Consider the following 24,147-nt stretch of genomic DNA (forward strand, 5'->3'; position numbering starts at 1 on the left):
GAGGAAGGGTGGCACCACAGCAGTAAATAACAATATTACCGACCTTAAAATCCAATTGTGCATGAGGAAAATTTTGACCGAGGTTGGTTGTCAACATAAATAGTTAACAAAAGTGGACCCAAAACAGAACCTTGCGGAACCCCTGACACAACATGTAACAAACTGGAGGCAGTGCCACTCAATTTAACTCATTTTGCACTTTCAGAGAGGTAATTCTCAAACCAGCAAACCGTCTGCTCAGCAACCCAATATCGAGCAGCCATTTCTGAAGGTGGTCAACTGTATCAACAGCTTTTACAGAAAGATTGATAAAAAGAGCGGCACAGGTTTTTTGGTGATATTATTAATGAGATGGTTAAATTGGAAACAGGCCTGTAATTGTTTATTAAGTAGGGGTCCCTCTCTTTTAACAGAGGGAGAACATGGGTAGCTTTCCACATTTTGGGGATGACATTCGAGTGAAACAGGTTAAAGATGTTTGATAAAGGTTTAGCAATGGTGTCAGCTGCAACTTTAAAAAAGTATGGTCCCAGATTATCTCGCCCTGCAGGCTTTTTGGTGTCTAGTGATAGAAGAGCCCAGTGAGCTTCATCAACAGAGAAGGGAACAAAATAAAAGGGTTGATAATCAAAAACGAGACAATCAAAAACAATTTAATAGAAAAAAAGGAATATGCATGTATGTGGCCCCGGGGCACACATAGGGCATTGTTCTGGATGAAACCTTTCTTCAAGGAACTGCTTATTACTGCGCCTCTCTGCACTGGGGCCGGGGGAAACTGAGGGGACAACACCTATTCTCGTATTGTTTCCTTCTTATTAGATTAAATGGAAATCAGCAATTGACCACCAAAACAAAACAGAAACCTGCCTGCCCAGGACCCACGCGGCAATCTAGGCAAACATCTACTGGGGCTGCTGCTGCCCCGTTGGCACTTTACATTATCTTTCAATATTAAATTAGTATTATTTATTAAAGATACTTAAAATGGATCAATCCAAATATAGGGTTATGTACAAATGGTAAATGAACAAATTCAATTCAAGTCACAGTTACTACCCTGCTGTGAAATGTTAAGGCTCGTCCCAAATCAAGGACATGGTCAAACCCCACACCCCAGCAACGGCATCCTGCTCCCTCACTAGAAGGGAAATCCAGCTGCTTCTCAACCAAAATCCGGATTGTTTGCTGTGCTGATTCCACAATGGAGGAATGAGCTTTCCACTAAACAGAAACCCTAAACATCTTCCGTCGCAGACTCAAAACATCTGTTCAGCACCCCTGAAAAAAAAAAGCATCAATCTCATGTTTCTTTAACGTAGCACTTGAAGCAGTTGAATTGTATGTTCTCAAATGATTATTTGGCTTCTTGGGTTTTCTATTTGTAGTTGAATGCACTTGATGGACAAAAGCATCAGCTTAATAATTGTACTGTGATGTAAATAAGGAGTGAGACTGATTTGTGAGACTGATGGGAATTACGTGTGATTAACGGTTTGTGTGTGTGTTGGTTTGTGAGTGGAATGAATGAATAAAACACACCTCACATCCTATTACTTACAAAAGCATAACTCTGCCCTGTTATGCTTGCAGATTTTTACAAAAGATTTGCTTTTATCCCACATGTTTGCATATAGTACTTTTATTTTTTAATTGAAATTATTAAACATTAAGCGGTCGGTTTAATCCATGAGAAATGGAGTGTGTATGTGAATATGTGCATGTGAATGTGTGTGCGTATAGGTGTGTGGGTACGTGCATGCATATAAAAGCAAATTTGCATGTAAGTGAATGGTTGCCCAGTGGAGGGCACTACTGTAAAGCACAAGAATGGCCAGCCAGGACACAGCTGACCTATCTGTTACATCACCATGGTTACCCTACAAAGAAAAGGGAGGCCAATCTGCTTTATTACATTGGTTTACGAGTCACAAGTATGACTTTTTACTTTTTTCTTCTAACCTTTTGTCTGGTATTTGTATTTCTGCATCGATGCACCACAGCAACTCCTTATGAAAACTTGGAAAACGTACTTTGAAATAAAACTCGTTCTGATTATGATAAAAATGCTGTTCAAGCCGGCAAAGTGGGATTTATATTCGGTCATTCATTAATCCAGTGTTTTTTTGCTGACAGTAAACAAATTTGATTAAGGAGCAGGTAGGGGTGGGCGCATACTGGATCAAAGATTCTGACCGGTAGGCTGTGTATTAGGGCTGCACGATTATTGCCAAAATGATTATCACGATTATTTTGATCAATGTTGATATCACGATTATTTACCACGATTATTCATTGAAAAAAAAATCTTTTGAATTTCTACCACCCCCTAGAGGTAGGAGCCACACACTGTGCTCGGCGGCAAATTGGCGCCAGGCCACGCCCCCCCCCCCCTTTTTAGGCTTTGCGCCGCTGTGTGCAGGATGGACTCACGCAGTCGCAGACATGTGTACAGGGTTTGCTTTGCAGTGGAGGTAGAGCGTATACTGCATGGGTGGGGCTCGTTTCTTTTTTGGATTTAATTTTTTTGCGGATGCATTATTTAAAAAAGATATCGCGGAAATATCGCGGGAACACTACGTGTCATCGTGGGACGTCAATATCGTCATCGCGATAAAAATTCGATATTTTGTCCAGCCCTACTGTGTATGTGGGGAATCAAACCCAGAACCTTTCAGCTGGCAGCCAAATTGTTTCTCCAATCATTTATTTGTCCATCCATACATTCAAATATCAATTTTATGATTAATGAATGAATCCATCCATTTATTCATCCGTCCATTTCTCTCTTCATTCATTCACCTTTTATCTCAAATGACAATTTCTTCATTCAATCTATCATTCAGCCATCCATTTATCCATCCCTCCATTTCTCCATGAATCAATTCATCCATCCATTAATATAAACATCAATTTCCCAAATCATTCATCCGTCCATTTCTCCATTCACTCACTACTCCCGTCCCTCCCTTGGCTCCTCTGAGTGGATGTGTGTGGTGCAAGCGATCCGACCCAACAGTCTGCGAGACGCTGGGGGTTCTCTGCCCCTTCAGAGCAAGCCCCGAGGCAGAACCCCACAGATTAACAGAGCGGAGTCGGCTCACTGGAGGTTTCGCTCCCTGACGCGAGAAGCCAAAAGCTGGAGCGAACGCAGGGTATTTTGGACGTGTGTTTATCAAGACGCTGACCTGGGACAAGAGTGGGGGTCTGGCGTCGTCCGACTGGGTGTTCTTCATCCTGGAATCAAGGTCATTCTTGTGCTTAATCACGGCTGACACTTTGGTCCTGCTCCATGGCTCAATGGCCGGCGGACGCACCGGCGAACCCTCGGTGCCGTGCACCTCTGGAGGGCGACACAAACACAAACACAAGCACGCACACACGCACGCACGCACGCACGCACACACGCACGCACGCACACACACACACACACACACACACACACACACACACACACACATAAAGATTAACACAATGTTGGAGGAATATTGAAAACAAAAGTACATAATTAGGGTCTGCTTCATCTTTGGGGGTCCTTAAAGTTCCTGTCTTATCGTCACATGCCGTGTCCAGGTCACCCATTGCTCTGGATCTACAATCAATTGGAATACATCGAGGGCTGTGGAGTCAATGTGTGTGTTAGGGAGAAACCCATTTTAAGAATCATGAGAAGACAAAGTGTTCGACTAAAATCACGCGTGTGTGAATAATAGTGACAGCTGTTGTGATTTGATGTGCTTCAGGTATGATGATGAGTCAATATGGTCCTCTCCAGACACACACACACACACCCACACACCCGCACACACACACACACACACACACACACACACATCCCCACACACACACACACACACACACACACACACACACACACACACACACACAGACACACACACACACACACACACACACACACACACACACACACACATTACTGATTAGAGTCTGTCACACACACATTCACACATGTGGGCAGGCACACATACACAGACATGTGCACACACACAAACACAAACACACTAATTACAGAGAGGAGTCAGTCACACACACAATCACTAATACGGGCAGGCACACATACACGTGTGCAAGCACACACACTTGCACACAAAAGCCCACCCGCCCACCGTACACCCAGACGCACACACAGCCCAACACACAAAGCCCGAGGCAGGCACTTTAGTCCAAAAAAATCTGTACGATCAGAAAGAACCCTGACTCAGCATGAACAAGCAGCTCTGGGAAATATATCTGCTCCTATTCCAAGAAACAGCAGTCAGGTTAAGTACTTTACAACATTCACCTCTCTTCTGAGCACACAGAAGATCAAATGAATCACATAATATACCAACCATGAAGCTCAGAACTAACCTCTTAAACGATTGAAAATGACTACGCTGCAGTCCTTTTGATAGCAATCTACCAAAACCACCTTAAAGGTCCCCTTCATAAATGGACTCAAACGACAGTTAAAAAATGCTTACATGCGAGCTAGAAATAGGCATGTCATCGCCATTACGTCCGTCACTGTGCATGGGGCAATAAAGGTTCAACTGGAATGTTAATGTGGAATTAAAAATGTAAGCGTTGTTTATTCAAAGGCAATGTGTGATGTTGTGTTTGCAGAGCACCTCACTATAGGTGCTATAGGAACGAGCTAAATGTTATTTTCCAGAGAAGAAAAAAAACTAAAATGGTAGAATGCTAGCTCTCCACGCCAACAGCTGTCATATCAATAAAGTGTTGTTGATTTTGTCTTGGGCTCCATAGAAACGACCTGTCTGAAGCCATTGGAGCATTGGCACTCTCCGGCTCCCATAACACACACAGTGAGTAATGTCTTTCCAAGGTTGCTTGGCATTAACGCATCTGCACCGTCATCATATACACTGAGCACAGAGAAGGAGAGAGAGAGAGAGAGAGAGAGAGAGAGAGAGAGAGAGAGAGAGAGAGAGAGAGAGAGAGAGAGAGAGAGAGAGAGAGAGAGAGAGAGAGAGAGACAGCAATGAGAGACAGCAATGAGAGACAGAGGGGGGAAGAGGATGAGAGAGCGAGAACAATGAGAGATGATGAGATGAGAGAATGAGTGAGATAGAATGAAAGAGATACAATGAAAGAGAGAAAACAAGGGGGCAAGAGAGCAGAGCGAGAGTGAATGAGAGAGAGATATAAGTAGAGAGAGAGAACGAGGGGGTAAAAGAGCAGAGAGAGTGAATGAGAGAGCGACAATGAGAAGGAGGGAGAGAGAGACAGTGAGAGAGAGAGAGGGAGAGAGAGAGAGAGAGAGAGAGAGAGAGAGAGAGAGAGAGAGAGAGAGAGAGAGAGAGAGAGAGAGAACAAGGGGGTAAGAGTGCAGAGAGAGTGAATGAGAGAGAGGGCGCCTTGTTGGATTTGAACCCTTGTTCACGTGAAATGGGTGAAACCACTTCAAACGCTGCATGGCTGGCAGATGGACCATTAAAAAAAGAGGCGGTTTTGTCTAGCCAGAGATCCAACGCCCCCCCCCCCCCCCCCCCCAGCCCGCCCAAGCCCCTCATCCCCCATCCCCTACCCAAACCTCTTTACCGTCAGGCGAGCTCTTTAAACTCTTGAACCCGCTGCGTTCCTGGGAGAGGCTGGTCTCTGCTGCGTTGTGTAGCCAAACGAAGCGGGTGGTTGTTGTCTGAAGGGGGAAGGGCCGCGGCGTTACCCGTTGGCCCGGGCCCTACATCAGCCACGGGATGGCAGCGGAGCGGGGGGGGACGGGGACGTGAGTTGAAAACAAAACTGCGCTCCAAGGCGTCGTCATAACACAGTGCTCGCTAATCACCACCGCTGCTTGTGTTTGCAACCTCTTTCTTGGTTCCGAGCGCCGGGAACATCAGTGTGTTCTTCCTAGGGTTCCAAAGAGGAATGTTTTGTCCAAACCGGATCAATTCTGTAATACCGCAGAAGAGAAATGGTAAAAGCGCTACCACCAACGACCATATATGTGTAACAGCTCTGCTGAAACAAAATAACGGTATCCTACTTGTAGCTGAAGAATACCGTTACACCATGGATAGAACGGATCATGCTATGATGTGCAGTAATAATGGATAAGTAATCAATAAGTAATAGAGAGTCAACAGAGCCTGTATCATGTGAGCGGTTAGCTAGCAGGACTAGCTAAGGGAGGAGCAGTACTCTCATTCTGGCTGGATTCCCCGTCTTCACCCTGAGGGGCCTACTGCCGGCCTACAGGCCCCCACATGCACCCTCCCAGCCAGGTGATAGCTCAAACACACACACACACACGCACACGCACGCACACACACACACACACACACACACACACACACACACACACACACACACACACACACACACACACACACACACACACACACACACACACACACACACACAGGCACACACACACACGGACAGAGCTAAGAGACAGACAAACACTGGCAAACACAAGCAGACAGCAGACAGACATGACAGATAGACAGATGCTGTCAAACGCAGCGTCAGCTCATAAGACCAACAGAAAGACAGACCATGGTCTTTCATAACCATATGTGCAATGTATACGTTCAATCGTAAAAACAATGAGGATTAGTATTAGAATAGAATTATTACAAATGTTCACGTGTATAAGTAAAGAATGGGGTTCAGCTAGTGGCCAGAACATAGGAAAATGCAAGGGCTACCAATCTCAACCAGTGACCGGTGCTACAGTGACCAGAATAGCCTACTCAAGGTCACGCAAACCCAAACAACAGATATCCACCACAACAGAGACAGGGACCAGGGTGACATAATACCGCCCAAATAATGGACATCTATGGAAGTAGATGTCTATGGAAGATACTTCATTGGAAGTATCTTGTATCACACACACCAAAGGTCCATGTTCCAGTTATGATTCAAATGTTTTGGTTAGTTACCTTTTGTGATTGTCAGGATTCTTATTATTCTGGATTGTTAATCTCTATAGCTCTATAGATCCCCGATTAGACAAAAGTTTTCAAGTTTGTCCACAACATTTGTATTCCCAGGAAGACTGCCTTCTTTCGTTGAAACAAAAAACAATGCTAAATCTTAGATAAATATTTGGACCAAATTCTGGGTCATCTTGACTGTTGGTTGATTCTGAGAAGACTTTAAAGTTCTCTCGAAATGTCACTGCATAGCTAAATCTATCCTGACAGATATCATGGGTCCAAATGGCAAAAAAAATCAGCATGAGAAATAAGGCATGTTCACCAAGTTTCAGTAATCTTCTTGTAGTCAGGAGGGTAATCCGAGGATTTAACTCTGGATATTATATAGCGCCACCTATGGGAATTTCGGCACTAATGGACCTGCTTACCAGGAATACAAAGTGTGCAAATCAGGGGCTGAGCAATCGGGATTACCAATCCGGAATAATAAGAATCGTGACAATAACGGTAGGTATCCACAGATACTCTGTGAATACCTAATAATAACCCCTTGGCAGAGAGGAGTTAGTGTGTCACACAGCATCTAAACAATAATATATCAAAGGTTACAAAGGGAGTTTGAAGCCACGGTGGAAGAGACACATACTTGGATCTCTCTCTGATTAGATGATTGGTCGAGCAGTGAAGCCCAGCACGTTCATAACAACATCAGTACAATATAAAACAAGTCTTGATCAAGGTGACTTCCAATGTGAATAAACAGCTTTCAGGATACACGCGTTGCAAACTCTATAGCTGTAACGATCCGGGTTCAGGAAGGGGACAGAGGACGTTTCTGTGTCTTTGGCAGCAAAAGGCAGCAGTGTGTCAACATGCATTCAGAAGAAATCAATCGTGACCCTTTGTCCCGCTAACTCTTTGTGAGCACAACATTTCCATTCTCCGCAGTATTCACCTTCGATTTAATAAAACATGTTTTTTTGGGGGGGGAGGATGTTGGTGAATTAAACAAAAACAACTCTTTTGTGTTGGACTGTTACTGTCAGCATATTAAGATGATTCTCCTTGACATCAAAATTGTGAATGCATAAGTGTCTTCCATATTTCTGTGTTTGTCTAAAGCGCAAGACTCATATGCATGGATCAGATTTATGAAGGTGGAAAAAATGCAATAAGTGTACCATTGTGCAAATGTATCAGTGTGGTGGCATCGATTATAATCCATGATCTGTTGACTTTTGTGCAATAACACACTGCTGAACTTTGAATGGCAGAATGCAGCACACTGGCTCTCAAGGCATGAACTGTGTCAACCCATGTATTGGAATCTATTTCCCAAACTTAGTATGCTACTACCACCACAACTTATAGTAGGCTACCACTGCTGCTTGTACTACTTGTTTTACTACCACTATTGGTATCCATATTAACAGTCCTGTACTTGCTCCGTTGACATCCTCATCTCCCCATTGGGATTAATAAAGCCCTGTTTTAGTACTCTTATCTTTTCATATTACCTCAATACTACTTTACTGCTACTATTCATATGAATGATAAAAAATTACAATACATAACACTATTAAAACACAAAATAACGGAAAAGTTATATATGGCATTCCAGCAATCATAAAACTCATACTAATTATAATATTAATACAAACAACAGAAATAATAACACAAACTCCAATAGCAACACATCGAATCTGAACAACATGCTAGCCACAATGCTAACCCCAACCACCGCCTCCCGCCACGTCCACTCACCGTTGGCGCCCTGCCCCTTGGGGGGGGGGTCCGCCGGCGCCGCCTCCTCCTCCTGCCGCGGCCCGCAGCGGCCCAGGCCCTGGATGAGCTGCTGCAGGGGCAGCTCGGCCTCCGCCGTGGGGTAGCAGCGCTGGCCCGTGCAGCAGCGCGGCGTGTACACCCCGCACGGCTCCCCCTGCAGGCGGGCGCACACGGGGCAGCAGCCGCAGCCGGGCTCCCGCACGATCTCCCCGCACACCGCCATCACCTTGGGGCAGGCGGCCAGCTGCTCGGCCGTGCAGCTTGGGCAGCGGAACACCAGGTCCCCCAGCAGGGAGCCGGGCAGGGCCAGCCACGCCAGCAGCAGGCCCCCCCGGGTGAGGAAGAAGCAGGCAACCATCCTCGCCTCCACCGACTGGAAAGCTTTAGCCTTTAGGAATAAAGTTGTGGTTGGGGGGGGGGGGGGATTTTTGTTTATTTTTTTTAGAGGGACGAGCCGACTGACAGACGCACTGACTGACCCCCCACTATCTCTGGGAAGATAAGGCTGGTGAACCTGACTGTTGTTGCACCCGTGCCGGTCAGCTACTCAGCTGCTCTGGGCGGGCAAACAGGTGGAGGTACAGGAGACCTCGGCGCCGTGGCCGGGCTGCAGGGTCCTAGTGCCTGCGACTTTGTGTGAGTCATTTAACTAGCTTCACGAGGGTTATCATATGAACAGGAGGATTCTGTGCTTTCCTGTGTGTGTGTGTGTGTGTGTGTGTGTGTGTGTGTGTGTGTGTGTGTGTGTGTGTGTGTGTGTGTGTGTGTGTGTGTGTGTGTGTGTGTGTGAGTGTGTGTGTGTTTGTGTGTGTCTGTGTGTGTGTGTGTGGAAAAGGGGTTAATGCATCGTCAATGATCTGTTATTTGGCAGCGTTTAGGGATCTGAATGACCTAACGGTGTAATATTGAAGTGGAAATATGTGTTCCCAAAGCAGGATTGAACAGAAGAGAGAGAGAGAGCAGGAGAGGGAGTTGAAAGAGAGAGAGAAGAGAGAGACAAAGAGAGAAAAATGAACAAATGAGAGAGAAAGAGAGCGAGAGCGATAGAGAGAGAGAGAGAGAGAGAGAAGAAAAAAGACAGAGGGAGGGAATTATAAAGAGAGAGAATTAAAGAGAGTGGGAGAGCGACAGAGGAGGTGGAGAGACTGAGAGACGGAAAGGGACAAAAATAGAGAGCGAACACCAAAGTAGTACAAAGTGTGGAAGGAACCATCAACGTCGCCTTAAGTACTGCCTAGGAACGCATGTCACATCATTCATTCAGACACATCATCAGCATGCATGATCCAAACCCCGGACCCAGTCTCCAAACCTCCAGAGGACAGCCCACGAGGTCTCCCCTCCTGGACCGGACGACCCTCCTGGTCCGCTCTCCTCCGCACACCTCCCGGGACCACAGACACAGAACAGCGCCTCAACCCGCTGGACTGCCGCCCTCTCCTGTGACGAAGGAAAACACATTTTTGAGTTAAAAGCAGGGCGGAGAAAAAAAATAAAAACGCTGAATATTTCCAGGGGAAATATATGCCTTCAGTGCCGAGAACATGCACAAGGCCACTTTAGCACTTTACATTTACACACTCTTGGGTTGATTCAACCTTTTGCCCCGAGCCAAAGTTGCTCTCCATCCGTCATTCACTGGTTCATTCAAGCCTGGTCAGCCCCAAAACCGTTCTGTACTGTTGGAATTGACCCCCCCCCCCCACAACACCCACTGTGTTTAGTAACCCAGTAGGAGGGGGGAGGGTAGATAGTGTAGTGGCTAGTGGTTTTGATCTGTGATGTCCACAGTCTACCTATGACAGCTTGCTCCTCACTGACATGCATCTAAAAAACAAGGAGGGGAGATGTGGGGGGGGGGGGGGGGTGGTTGGTCTGTCAGAACTGTGTCTCTCGTCAACTATATGTCAGAGTCAGACAAGGTTAGAGACATTACTTGCAGATGTTTTGTTTTGTTGCTGTTGGATACGACACGTTTGTGTTCTTGATTTAAGATTGAGATAAAATCATTTATTCTGTGTAGGAAATGTAGGCGTCAAAGCCATCACAAGGCAGTAATAGCAGTAAATTTGGCACTGAACTTCAAAATATATGATACAGATGAATATACAGTAACAGAAGAAAAGTTGGTGATCGAAGAAGATAGGATGGACACACACACACACCCACACAAACACACACACACTACTTCTCGGCAGATGTAGTAGACAGTTTTTCGGCTATATTGACTAAATGGAAATGTTATGACTAATTCAGTGAAATGTGATTCCAAACAGGAGCAGTGAGGGGCTGGGATTCAGAACTATCAGTGGAGTATTTAAAGACTATTTTAGGAATGGAAAGAAGTGCAGTGAAAAAAGGGGGTCTGGCAAAATTACTTTACTGCAACATTGCATAAATGTATTAGTAAAGAAAAATTAAGTACATAATCGTCTGTTTATTTGCTTGTGTGTGTATGTGTGTGTGTGTGTGTGTGTGTGTGTGTGTGTGTGTGTGTGTGTGTGTGTGTGTGTGTGTGTGTGTGTTTGTGTGTGTGTGCGTGTGCGTGCGACATACATTAAGTTGCCCGTCCAGGAAAATGTACACAGTTATGTCATTACATTGTGGGAACAACAAATTGCGGGCAGGTTTACCCTGCACGGATAAACCTATGTCATACGGAAATGTAAACATAAAACCTACAGAGGGGCAACTGTTTGACACCACAAGACCAGATTAGGGGTTATTTTACAGGTTAACCATGCCCACTTGAGGGATTTTTTTTCCATTACCCACCATAAAGAGAAAAAAATAAAAACAGTGTTTAACTTTCCACACGCAGGGCATTAAAAACACACAAGCAGAGCGTGTCTATCGGCTGCTTGGCCCGCTAGCTCACAGCCGTCAATTAGCCCGAATGGAAATGATTTTCGTATGGCTGGCCCCTCGCAACGTCCCCTGCTCTCTCGGAAGCACATTTTGATTGTATTATGTGTACGGGTTGCGTGGCGACTGCGAAAAACCAACAACAATGAAGGGGGGAAATTGCTAAACAATGTAGACAAACGTTTAATTTGACACTTAAAAGGAGAGACTGTGACGGTGGGGCGCTGAAAGCTATTTTAACTGTGAGGTCCGTCTTTCAAGAAGCCGTTCAGCGGAGACAAAGTGAATACCGCGTTGAGGTGGTCACATTTTCCACTCGTCACTCAAGGATATCATTTAGAGAGAGAGAGAGAGAGAGAGAGAGAGAGAGAGAGAGAGAGAGAGAGAGACAGAGAGAGAGACAGAAGAGAGAGCGAGACAGGTTGGGGGGCGGGGGACAGGGAGCGAGGGGGCGAGAGAGACAGGGAGCGAGGGAGGGGGAGAGAGACAGAGACAGAGATAGACTCGTGGTTGAACATCGATACTGGATAAGTTCAGATCTCCAGATAGAACATTGTGTGTGATTGAAATTATACCAGTCTGTGGTCGGATCTGAAATCACACAGGAAAGTCTCTGCGTGATTTGGCAAATGATCTGGCTAGTGTGTGTTTGTGTGTGTGTGTGTGTGTGTGTGTGTGTGTGTGTGTGTGTGTGTGTGTGTGTGTGTGCGTGTGTGTGTGTGTGCGTGTGTGTGTGTGTGTGTGTGTACGTGTGTGTTTATGTGACGGCCGCAAGGCCTTGCCTATGATTGTCCTGTCTCCCAATTAGGACTGATGAAGAGGGGCGGAGTCGCCGTGTTGGTGGCCTATATGGTGCGCCCTGTTCCAGCAGTCCAGGCCCCCTTCCTTTTTGGCATCTCTACCTGCTTGCCGCGCTGCGACGTTTTGATCTCCTTTTTGTTATGTTGTCAAATAAACCGTGATCATTGTGAAACTAGAAACTACTCCTGCCTAGGCGTAGGGCATACGAAATGGCAATGTGAGGCGTTGAAAAAGAAAAAGGAGAATGAACAAAAATATAAGGCTAAATTTGGTACCGCTACTCAGACTAAAGGCGCAGCACAAGGATCTGCTTTGGCCATATCTCTCCCTAGTCAACCGATTAACGTGAACGAGCCTGAATTCGAAGTGAGTTTTTCCCCCTTTATTTCAGATGGCTCTGTTTCACTAGGCGCTGATGGAGAGAAAGTGCCGATTAAGATACTCAGAGATACTGGTTCGGTCGAATCATTTTATCTTGCAATCAGTGTTGCCGTTCTCGCCTGCTTCCGACACTGGCCAGTCTGTTTTAGTGCGTGGAATTAACCTAAATGTTTTGTCTGTGCCCCTGCATAGGGTGTATATAGACTCCGACTTGGTCCAAGGTGAGGTGGCTGTTGGCGTACGTCCGGCGCTCCCGTTACAGGGCACCGCCATGATTCTTGGTAACGGGCTGGCCAAGTCCAGAGTATGGGCCAGTGCACCGCCTAGCGTTGATAAGTCTAACCTAGGATCTCTCTTTGAGGGGTGTGAGACCCCCTGTGTGCACCCAGTGGCTGCTGTGACACGCTCTGCCTCGCGGGCTGCTGCCAAAACAGGTGATGGCGACAGTTCTGCGCTGCCTGCGTTGCCTGGTTTGCCTGATTCGATCCCGAGAGAACAGCTGATCGATGCGCAACGATCTGACACTTCGTTACAGTCTCTATACGCTAGAGTGAAGGACAGCGATACCGTACATGGTTATGTGGTTAGAGAGGATATCCTAATGCGCAGATGTCCAGCACGCAGCGGACTGCCAGGAGTATATGACTGGTAGTTGGTAGTGCCATCTTCACTGCGCAAAATAATGTTGAAACTGCAAAAAGCGCAAGTGAAAATGAAGCAAGTGTATGACAGGAAAGCTAGGTGTCGCTCTTTCAAACCTGGAGACCAGGTGATGGTCATTCTACTTGTCATACACTCTCCATTTCAGGCTAAATTTGCAGGGCCATACAAGGTGATTCGCCAAGAGAAAAATGACAATTATGTAGTGGCCACGCCGGATAAGAAAAGACGTACACAGCTGTGTCACGCAAATCTGCTTAAGCCCTACTTTAACCGAGACGGGGAGGAAGAGGAGTTGCCGTCTGTGCGGCCTGATTTGAGCACTGTTCCCAGTCCGGTGGTGGTAGCACCGGATGAGGACGGCGCTACCTGCATTCAGACTTGTATCGCAACTTCCATCCCCTCCATGCCAGCATTGGCAACGCTGGAGGAGGTGGACGCCTGTGAGCCTGACGATGCAGCTTTGTTGGGAAAACTCAACAATACTGAATCTTTGGCTAATTTACCGTTGCTGTTGGGCCATCTGACTCCAGATCAAGCATCTGAGTTGAGTGCGCTGATTAAGGAATTTCCGGGTCTTTTTTCCGACACACCCACTCAGACTGATCTTATTAGTCACGATATTGACGTTGGGGAGGCCATCCCAATTCGGCAACGCTTCTATAGTCTCTGGGGAGAGACAGCAAATCTTAGAAGGTGAAGTGAATTATTTATTGAAGAATGATTTGGCAAAAAGGTCCTATTCTAGCTGGACAAGTCCTTGTTTGCTAGTTAAAAAGGCCAATGGAACACATCGGTTCTGCACCGACTATAGGAAATTGAATAATGTCACGAAACCCGATTCATTTCCCCTCCCTAGAATGGAGGACTGCGTGGACCAAGTGGGGTCAGCTAAATTTGCTACCAAATTGGACTTATTAAAAGGATATTGGCAAGTTCCGTTGACCGAGCGAGCACGGGAGCTATCCGCCTTCGTTACTTCTAGTGGGTTGTATGAGCACAAGGTCATGCCGTTCGGGCTACGTAACGCTGCCGCCACCTTTCAAAGACTGATGAATCAGGTAGTGGCAAATTTGGACGGTTGTGCAGTCTATCTGGACGACGTGGTGGTATATAGCGACACCTGGGGTTCACATTTGGATCGACTTCATCACTTATTTACTCGACTTGCACACGCCAACCTCACCGTCAACCTGGCGAAGTGTGAGTTTGCCAGGGCGACGATGACCTACCTGGGAAAAGTGGTTGGTCAGGGCTTTGTGCGCCCAGTGCGCGCAAAGGTCCTGGCCATAGATGGTTACCCACCACCTACCACTAAGCGAGAGTTAATGAGATTTCTCGGAATGATGGGATATTATCGAAGTTTTTGCGAGAACTTTTCCTCAGTCGTTGTGCCTTTGACAACTTTGTTAAAAAGAACTAGCCTTTTGTTTGGACGTCCACTTGTCAAGCGGCGTTTGAGAGAGCCAAAGATCTTCTCTCATCTGCGCCCCTTCTGTTGGCTCCAAAAATTAATAAGCCATTCAGGTTGCACGTAGATGCGAGCAATGTGGGAGCTGGAGCCGTTTTGCTCCAAGATGATGAGGATTCCGTTTAACGTCCCATATGCTATTTCTCGAGAAAATTGAATTCGTATCAGCTGAATTACTTAACCATAGAAAAAGAAGCATTGGCATTAATTTGGGCTTTGCAAAATTTTGAGGTTTACATTGGGGGTAGCTCAACACCCATCGTCATCTATAGTGATCACAACCCGTTAACTTTCCTTCACTCACTTCAAAACCCGAACCAGAGATTGATGCGCTGGAGTATTTTCCTGCACATTAGGCATATCAGGGGCAAAGAGAACGTGATCGCGGACGCGCTGTCACGCGCTCCTGCCATCTAGTGTGTCTAACATGCAATTGTGGTAATTTCTATGCAGTCTCTCGTTTTGTCTTATCCTTAGTTATTCCAGGCGCCGGAATACGGGGGTCAGTACGAGACCAGGAGCTGTTGGTCAGGTTGTATATGGTAGTGTTGAGTAACTTTATGTGTGGGTTACGACTGTTTGACGTAGAATATTTGTATTGCTAAAAATGGTTGATTGATGAACCAGGTTGATGAGTTTTATTTAAGAGCAGTAGGTAGTGGAATCGCTGTATTGACCGAATCGGAAATCCGGTGGATTTTTTTTATGGGGGGAGATGTGACGGCCGCAAGGCCTTGCCTATGATTGTCCTGTCTCCGAATTAGGACTGGTGAAGAGGGGCGGAGTCGCCGTGTTGGTGGCCTATATGGTGCGCCCTGTTCCAGCAGTCCAGGCCCCCTTCCTTTTTGGCATCTCTACCTGCTTGCCACGCTGCGACGTTTTGATCTCCTTTTTGTTATGTTGTCAAATAAACCGTGATCATTGTGAAACTAGAACCACGCCTCTGTCCTCCATCATTGTCTGGTTACCCTAGGCCATGACAGTTTACCTCTTTGTGTTTGTAACTATGTGCGCATGTACCTGTGTCTTAATGTGTGTGCGCGCCTGCGGGTGTGTGTGACGGATCGAAATGGACAGATATATAGAAAGGGACGGAGGGAGATGGAGCGATGTGAGATTAAATTACTTGAACTCTGCCGTTCTTTTTCACCCACTGCTGATTGGCCAATAATATTTCCGTAACAAGGCCCCCCGCGGGTACACACCTTTCCAGCGACTCTGCTCCGTATTTAATCCTTCTCCTTTTTTTTAATTGCACCTTAACACTCAAATTCCCTCTCTCTTGGCTGAACTCAAATATAATTCAGCATCTTGTTGTACAGGGCTCATAACTTCCACAAACAGAGCACACAACCCGAGACACAATTAGTGGAAACATTTGCACATACAAAAACGGTTTAACTCAATGTCACTCTAGGCGTTTTTATAGACTGAACGGAGAGTATTGCAAAGACATGAGCCTTCTCACTTTCCTCTCGAGAAAGGGTAAGCGCAACACCTAAGCTGGGCAGCAAACACACAAACGAAACACACACACAAACTCACACACACACACGCCCATGCATGAAGACTGGAAGTACATGTGCAGATCATTTTGAGCACAAATGTAATCAATGAGTAAGGGATAATGTATAGAACTCCGGACATTATCAGGAAAATAAGCCCCGACAGGGCGAACCCGACCCCGACACGAAGCGGAGGGGTCTTGCTTCACTTTCGGTAATGACCGGTGTTCTATACATATTCCGCTTATTACACAGCTACTTGCCAAAACAAAAAAATAACTTCAAACAGTGTGTCTTTACAATTTATTTGTTAGCATTCGTAGTGTTGATCAGCAGAGAAATAGTTAGCCAAAGACGTTGACATCGCTTCGCAACAGAATACGCTGGGGTTTATAAGTACGGTAACTACTTCGGAGTGATACGAAAGACGTGAATCAGAGGCAAAAAAATCCACTTTCCTTGATAGTGGTCAATTATGCTTAGCAATTGTCAATTATGCAAAAATAATTCAAGTGAACGGAGCATCCTACAGCCTTAAGGGGGACATATCATACCACCAGGTGTGAGTGTGATTAGCCATAACAAGCCGTTTTCAAAATGTACAGCATTGTGACATCACTGGCGGGCATGTCCAACTAGATGTGTGACGAATAGATGAGCAACGTTTGCTACAGTCCACTGCCCTAAAAAATCTAAAGTTGGGCCAACTTACAATTTTAAGGCAACAAACTGCAATAGAATTTTAAGTTGGGAATGACAACTTAACATTTTAAGTTCTGCTTTTGAGTTGGTAATACTTTGAATTTCAAGTTCTATTAACTCAACCTGAAGTTTCAGTAACTCACAATCTTCAGTTAAAAAACTGTAAAACCTTAGTCATCTTGACTAAAGTCTAAGTTGCAGTAACTTGTAATTTTGAGTTGAAACTACTTTAAATCCTTAATCATCCTGACTTAAGTCTAGTTGCGGTAACTCACAATTCTAAATTAAGAAAACTTTGAAACCCAAGTCATCTCGACTTATGTTTACTTTGGTAACTTGACATTTTAAGTTATGAATACTTTAAATCCTTAGTCATCTTGAATTCTCAAACTTGCAATAACTTTGAAATATGAAAACTTTAAAGCCATACTCATAACTCAACTTCGACTTGCAGTAACTCTATATATAATACATCATGCATGAAAGAAATTACAGGGGCTATAATATCTCAATTCAAATATTTTTTTATTGAACATGTCTTGCATGTCTCAAGTGCTGTGCAAAAGCACAGAAGACCAATAGCTCACCCGATCAGGTGAAACAGTTGCTTTCTTAAAACATTGAAATAACAGCACGTGCTGTATTAAAATGCATAATACAGCATTATTCCTATAGACAGGAAGAGAAGAGATATTTGGGGGACTGAGTAAAATAAGTAAATATACAAAAGGGCAGCTGCAGCATGAACATTAACAATTTAAAACAGGCCCAACAAGTTTGTTTTCAACAGAAATTGCAGCTCAACATTAGGTTCTGACACAGGGTTACAGAAGAAGTTTGTTTTTGAGGGATCTGACTCTTGCAGAGAGATCTGTCCCCAGCTCCAAAAAGATCTTTTGAAACATTTCAAAGGTGTATCGCAGTTCCTTGGGAAACTGGATGTTCAGAGCGTATATCAGCCCAAAGAGCAACGCAAGGGCCGTTGGCAGGTCAGGGAGGTCTTGTAAGACGATATGTTCTTCTAAAACCACAGCTACATTTTGAAGTCTTGCAGGAGCGGAACTGTGATCCTCCATCACAGAAAGTATCCCCACTATGAGACCCCTTGTCTTCTCCTCTTCTGGGTCAGTATCCTTGTGATGACAGACAAAGACAAATGTATGATTAATAAATGAAACAAAAGGTTTGTCTTTTCCTATGGCTCAGAATAAGCTCTTACTCTCAAATAACTATAAAAAATATTACATTTATTTTACCTTGAGACACTTATGTTAAAAAACAGAACATTTCCATCTCGTAAGTTTCAGACTAAATAAAGTAATAGCCAACGAAGTACAGCTTTTTACGACACTTAATGCATTGACATAAAGAGGGCAAGGAGAACATTGGAATGGATAAACTGGATGAAAATAAAGGGCAGAGAGGTTAAAGTCAATAACAGAATAGACATTATGATCCAAGCAGTCTATTTTAAAATATTGTTAGTAACAGTATAATCCAAGTGACGGTTGCTACTAATGACCACTCACCAGACAATTCCTGAACAGCTTCTCGTGACTCTCACGGAGAAATAAAAGGAAGGCCCTTCAATGCTGCGGTCTGTCTGTGTGCTGTTATGTAATTTGTCTTAAACATTACTTCAAAATCAAAGTAACATGTACTAAAGTAGAGAGCAAACAGGAAAACGTCAATGGTGAGTTTATCTGATATATTTTCTCAAATTTAAATCACACAATTTACTGTATCACTGAATGAAGCATAAACTATATATTAGGGGTGTGCCAAAATATCGATACTGCGACATATCGCGATATTTCGTCTTGCGGGACGTTATCGATATGCTGACGCCAAATATCGATATTCAAAGGTCCCATGACATGAAAATATGAGGTTTTCTAACATAAATATGAGTTCCCCTAGCCTGCCTATGGTCCCCCAATTGCTAAAACTTGCGTTTGGTGTAAAACGAGCACTAGCTGTTCTGCTCGCCTTTGAAAAAACGGAGGCTCAAGTGCGCTGATTTGGAATGTCTGTATTCTTGACGTCATCAGGAATCTCAGCTCCTCCCCTTACTCTGCCTGGCCCGCCCAGAGACGTTGGCCCGCCAATGAGACTCGACCGTGCGAGCGCCACATGTGTGTGTGTTTGTGTGAATACACACACTGTAACGCAAGTGTTTCTTGTCGGTTCTTTGACGTGTCTTGTATTTCCACAACGAGACTGTTGTGGGGGTTATGTTATCTCAGCCATGGTTGAGAAGGAATTGGGAGAAAGGAACTTTGGCTTTGACTGGCTGAAGTACATGAACTGCGTCATGCCGCCGGTTGCCGCGAGGCACCATCGCCCGGCAGCGGGCAGCTGGCAGCGCGCGGTTCAGTCGACTTCAGGTTGATGTGAAAGTGGAAGAACCAGAGACGTCGCAGAACCCGACAAAGTCGTTTGTGATTCATTATATCGTCTGGAGGCGCACACCGCTTTTGGCCGTGATAATATGTATTAAATGATATAGATTTCTATGTATTATATGATATTATTTAGATATAGAGCTCCAGGACTGTATCGCAAGTGTTGTACACTTCCTTGTTATTTGGATAACCGTTCTGTCGGACTCTCGTCTCTGGTATTTCTACAACGAGACTCGTATTGGGGGTTATCTCAGCCAACGTTGAGAATGAATTGGGGGGAAGGAACTTTGGCTTTGACTCCCTCAAGAACATGAACTACGACATGGAGGAGAAAGGGATTGTTGGCGGCGAATGTCTCCAGCTTGAGACCCGCTGAGGGACCACCGCCGGAGGCGGAGGTGCCTAAGCGCTGCCCGGGAACAATCCCTTTCTCCTCCTTGTCGTGGTTCGGTCTACTTCACATTGATGAGGACGTTGAAGAACCAGGAACGTCGGAGAACCCAACGCGGTCGTTTGAGATTCATAATACCGGATCACACATCTTTTGGCGGATATAATATATATTATATAGATATCTATGTAGGCTATATGATAATATTTTGATATAGAGCTCCAGGACTCCCGTGTGTTCTAGAATATTTGCAGAACACGGCTAAAGGCTGTGTGCGCCTCGCCATTGCGATACATCCACTGTAAACAGAGCGAATGAAACTAAGCAATGAAATGTTTTCTGCATTTATTTTGTTTTCTAATTTTCTGTTACTTTGCATAAAATGTTTTTGTAATAAATTCTGAATTTCTTCAGTGACACTGATATCGTGATGTATCGTGGGTGAAATTTCTTGCAATATATCGATAATCGCAGAATCGCTGTATCGTGATATTATCGTTATCGTGGGTAAAATATCGTGATAGTATCGTATCGTGGGGTACCTAGTGATACCCAGCCCTACTATATATGGTGTGCCCGCATGCACGCGCCCGCCTGGCTGAACGGCTGAAAAGCACAACATGCCCCAGCGAAAACGCTAGTATTCATTAGTATCCACAGAAATACAACAACCACACAATAGAACCCACAAACAAACCGTTTAATTAAGGCAGCTGTAGACCGGTCTTACACGCCGTAAAATCTTTTTTTTTTTTTTTTCCAATGGAGTCTGGTGACTTGGAGTTTATTAGCCACCAGACTCCATTGAAAAAAAGTGTAATCGTACGGCGTGGAAAACCGTCCTACAGCTTCCTTAATTTAACAGTTAGTTACACATAGCTAGAAGTGTATGCTACTGTATTCTTGCAATAACGAGATATGTCTAGTAGAATACCAAGTATTTGAACTTGCCGGTCTGAAAGGACTGCAGTGCCGTTCTCGCACGACTGCGCTGTTTGCTGCTTGAACATACCGAGATAAGCACCGCAGGCCTCGTCCTAGCTTGCGATAAGCTAAAGCTAACGAATAAATAAGCTAAAGCATTATTTATTCTGTTTAGGGTCATACTATCGTCAGTGAAAATGCATACCGTATCCACTTATTTATCGTGTATTATATTCACATTCATGGAAAAAACTCACACTTCAAGTCTAATTGGAAAGGTTAAAACTTGCCTGTGTTGTCTCCAGCCCTGACGAAAAATGACTAGTCACTCGTGTGAGTTCAGGTAACAAACCTCAACTCGGAAAGTTGGCTTTCCCGCATTTTACGACAAGGACATACGAGTTGCCAGAACTTTTTCACTTGTTGTGAACAGGTTGTGCATCCCAACTGAAGGAAATAAGTCGTGTTAACTTACAAAATGCTGTTGATGCATGGATGGTTTGCTGGAATTACTTACATTTTGAAGTCAAATATGAATAATTAATTTTTTCAAGTCTTAAAAACTTAAAATACTTTTTTAGGACAACAATATTAAGTTGGAGTTTTTACAGTGCTGGTAGACTGATCTATCCAGCACACATCTAGGTGGACACGCCCACCTGTGATGTCACAATGCTGCACATTTTCAAACCTGCTTGTAATGGCTAATCACACTCACACCTGGTGGTATGATATGTCCCCTTTAAGAAGAGCCGTGTAAGAGATTAATATAATCACCTTTTGATTATGATGGATTTTGTGTAACGTTGGCTCCTCTAACAAAATATTTAAGAAACAAAATGATTAAAGAAACACAGCCCAAACAAACAACAAACAAAAATGCTCCACACATTGTATTCTACAACCTAAAACTATTGTTTCAACATCCAAACCCTCTCACGCCACTGTGTGTCACTACCGCTTTCCACCAGAAAGGGAAAAGTCACAGTCACGCTTTAATGTGTCTGCAAGCTGCCCTCGGTTAATATCAACCACCCAACAAGCATCATCATTCACTATTCACTCATTTAGAATATGCTTTTCTATCAAAAGCAATTTACAGTTAATCCAGATACATTTCAGAGGGTGATACATTTTGAAACCCCGAAATTATACACTGGCAGGGCCTGTCTCTGTGGCTGTGCAGCTGACAGTCCATCACACGTCTGTTTTGTAATATATTATTAGGAAATGTAAATGTATTCAAATATAGCTTTGATGCTAACGCATACCACAATGCTAACGCTTGATACGAACAAAACATGTATTTATTTTTTTAATCTTTCACACCCTATCAAATCCAAATGTATACAGGTTTTTTACCTGTGATTACATTTTAAGCTGTCGCGTCGAGAGAAACTTCTTGATTAAGATGACCATGTGCATCCTGACGTGGACATGGCTGCGGTTCAGAAACCAGACCTCGTGTTTTGGTGAGGGGCTTACCATGGATTCTTTGCATTGGGGTAGACGGCTGAAATAACAATCGTCATGTTATTTTGTATTTTCTGATGGATGGTATATCTGCTCAGAAAGTACACATATAGGCCTATTAGATAAAAAAATAACTCCTCTAAAGAGCAATGGGGGGGGGGTTAGGGCATATTGCACAAGGATGCCTACAGTTACGGCAGGACTGGACCTCGGGTGTGTCGAATCAAGAACCAGTTTCAGCTGGGAGGTGAGACCACTAGCCTACTACCAACCCCACCCCAACCCCCAGACTCTAAATATTATAGCCACTTATTACACATAGCCGCTAACCATAAGGAGGTATTATACGATTTCTCATCATTATATGGACACTTGAACCCAGCAAATTCCTTCCGGTCTCCGGGGGAGTCTGTGTGTGTGTGTGTGTGTGTGTGTGTGTGTGTGTGTGTGTGTGTGTGTGGTTGTGTTTGCGTGTGTGTTTGTGTTTGCGTGGGGGAGTATATGGCCATGGGGCAGCCTGGGAAAGCAAAGCGCTTGGGAAAGGAAGCAGCTTGTCCATTGTTGTTGCATAAGTCAGTTAGCTTCCAGTTACACAGCAGAGCCACCAGACCCACACACACACACACAGACAGACACACACACATACACACCACACACACACACAGACAGCAGAAGGAGCGCTCACTTTGTTGTGTTGGTGGTGGTTTTCTTGCTGTTGTCCATCTGTCCGGCGTAACAGGTGCACTTGGGAGTTTTGAAAACCAACGGGAGCCTTCGGTATTCTTCTGCCACTCTGTTTCACGTTTTTCTGTTTGTTTTACTTTTTTCAATGAAGAGGAGGATTTAGGGAGTGGACACCATCTAAAAACCATGGTATGTAGCAATTAATGAAATTATTTATAAGAGAAATATTGATTTTTGTATTTTTTGTCTCTTGCTCGATTTATATTTATTTTACTTTGGCGCTTTGAGATAATTGAGGATTGCGTTATTTGTTCCCCCCGTTCCACCCTTGTGTCATCGGTGTGTAAATAAATAAGATGAACGTACGCTTAGCCCGCTCGTCCCGTGACACACCCTGTTCCTGCAAGACCCACGATGACTACCAGGGTTCCTCGCCATGTAGACCCCATGTTCCCGAGGATCCCAGGGGAACCGGACATCCGTTCTTTATAAAGGGAGGGATTGTGGGATTACAGTGCACCCCGACCCCCCCCCCCCTCTGCGCTATTCGCCCCATCTCTCTCTTTCTCTCCGTGTATCGTTTCCCTCTCTTGCCTTAACTCTTTTCTCCCTCTCTCTCTCCCCCATCTTATCGCGCTCTGTTCGTCCTTGTTTTTCCCACTCTCTTTATCTTTCTCCCACCCACCACCCCCACCCCCCCAGCCCCCTCACCAAACTCTCCCTACATTCTCATTTCACATCTGTTTCGAGAGCTGTCTTCCCCAGGGAAACACTCATCAATTTGTGAGAATGTTCCGGAAGCACGTGGTCATCCAGTCCCATCAAGAGCTTGCGCTCTATCTCCCCCCCCCCCCCCCACTCTCTCTCTCCCCTCTCTGCTTCATTATATCTCTTTCTCTGTCAATTAAACTCACTCTCTCTTAGATTCATCGATTATCTCTCTCTCTCTCTCTGCTGTGTGTAATGAGGAAGAGTATACAGAGCAAGTAGCATGTGAGTGGTTAAGCTAGCAGGGCGAAGGTAGGAGTGGTAGGCTCCCTCTGGCCACAGGGGTTCTCTGTCTGCACCCAGAGGGGCCGACTGCCAGCCTACAGGTCCCCAAATGTATCTCCCAACCAGGTGGTATAGCTCCCTTTCACTCTGAGAGGAGTGTGTGTGTTTAGGTAAGTGTGTGTGTGTTTAAGTGAGCGTG

The 24,147-nt window shown here is 44.9% G+C and overlaps 1 protein-coding gene across 2 annotated transcripts in view; it reads right to left on the bottom strand.

Moving 5' to 3' along the window:
• LOC115532895 (insulin-like growth factor-binding protein 2-B) overlaps positions 1 to 23,088 on the bottom strand; it is a 32,138-nt gene extending 9,050 nt beyond the window's left edge. Inside the window, exons 1-4 of one of the 2 annotated variants that reach the window (XM_030342920.1) lie at positions 22,957 to 23,088; positions 10,006 to 10,133; positions 8,673 to 9,081; positions 3,189 to 3,343 (exon numbers count right to left, since the gene is read on the bottom strand). In XM_030342920.1, coding sequence (XP_030198780.1) covers positions 3,189 to 3,343; positions 8,673 to 9,051 — 534 coding nt within the window. In that variant the 5' untranslated portion in view covers positions 9,052 to 9,081; positions 10,006 to 10,133; positions 22,957 to 23,088. Of the gene's footprint in view, positions 1 to 3,188; positions 3,344 to 8,672; positions 9,445 to 10,005; positions 10,134 to 22,956 lie in introns of those variants that run through there. The other variant, XM_030342919.1, reaches the window with a different exon arrangement.
• Positions 23,089 to 24,147: the final 1,059 nt, after the last annotated feature.

Source organism: Gadus morhua, chromosome 20 (genome assembly GCF_902167405.1).
Source record: "Gadus morhua chromosome 20, gadMor3.0, whole genome shotgun sequence".
Lineage (NCBI taxonomy): Eukaryota > Metazoa > Chordata > Actinopteri > Gadiformes > Gadidae > Gadus > Gadus morhua.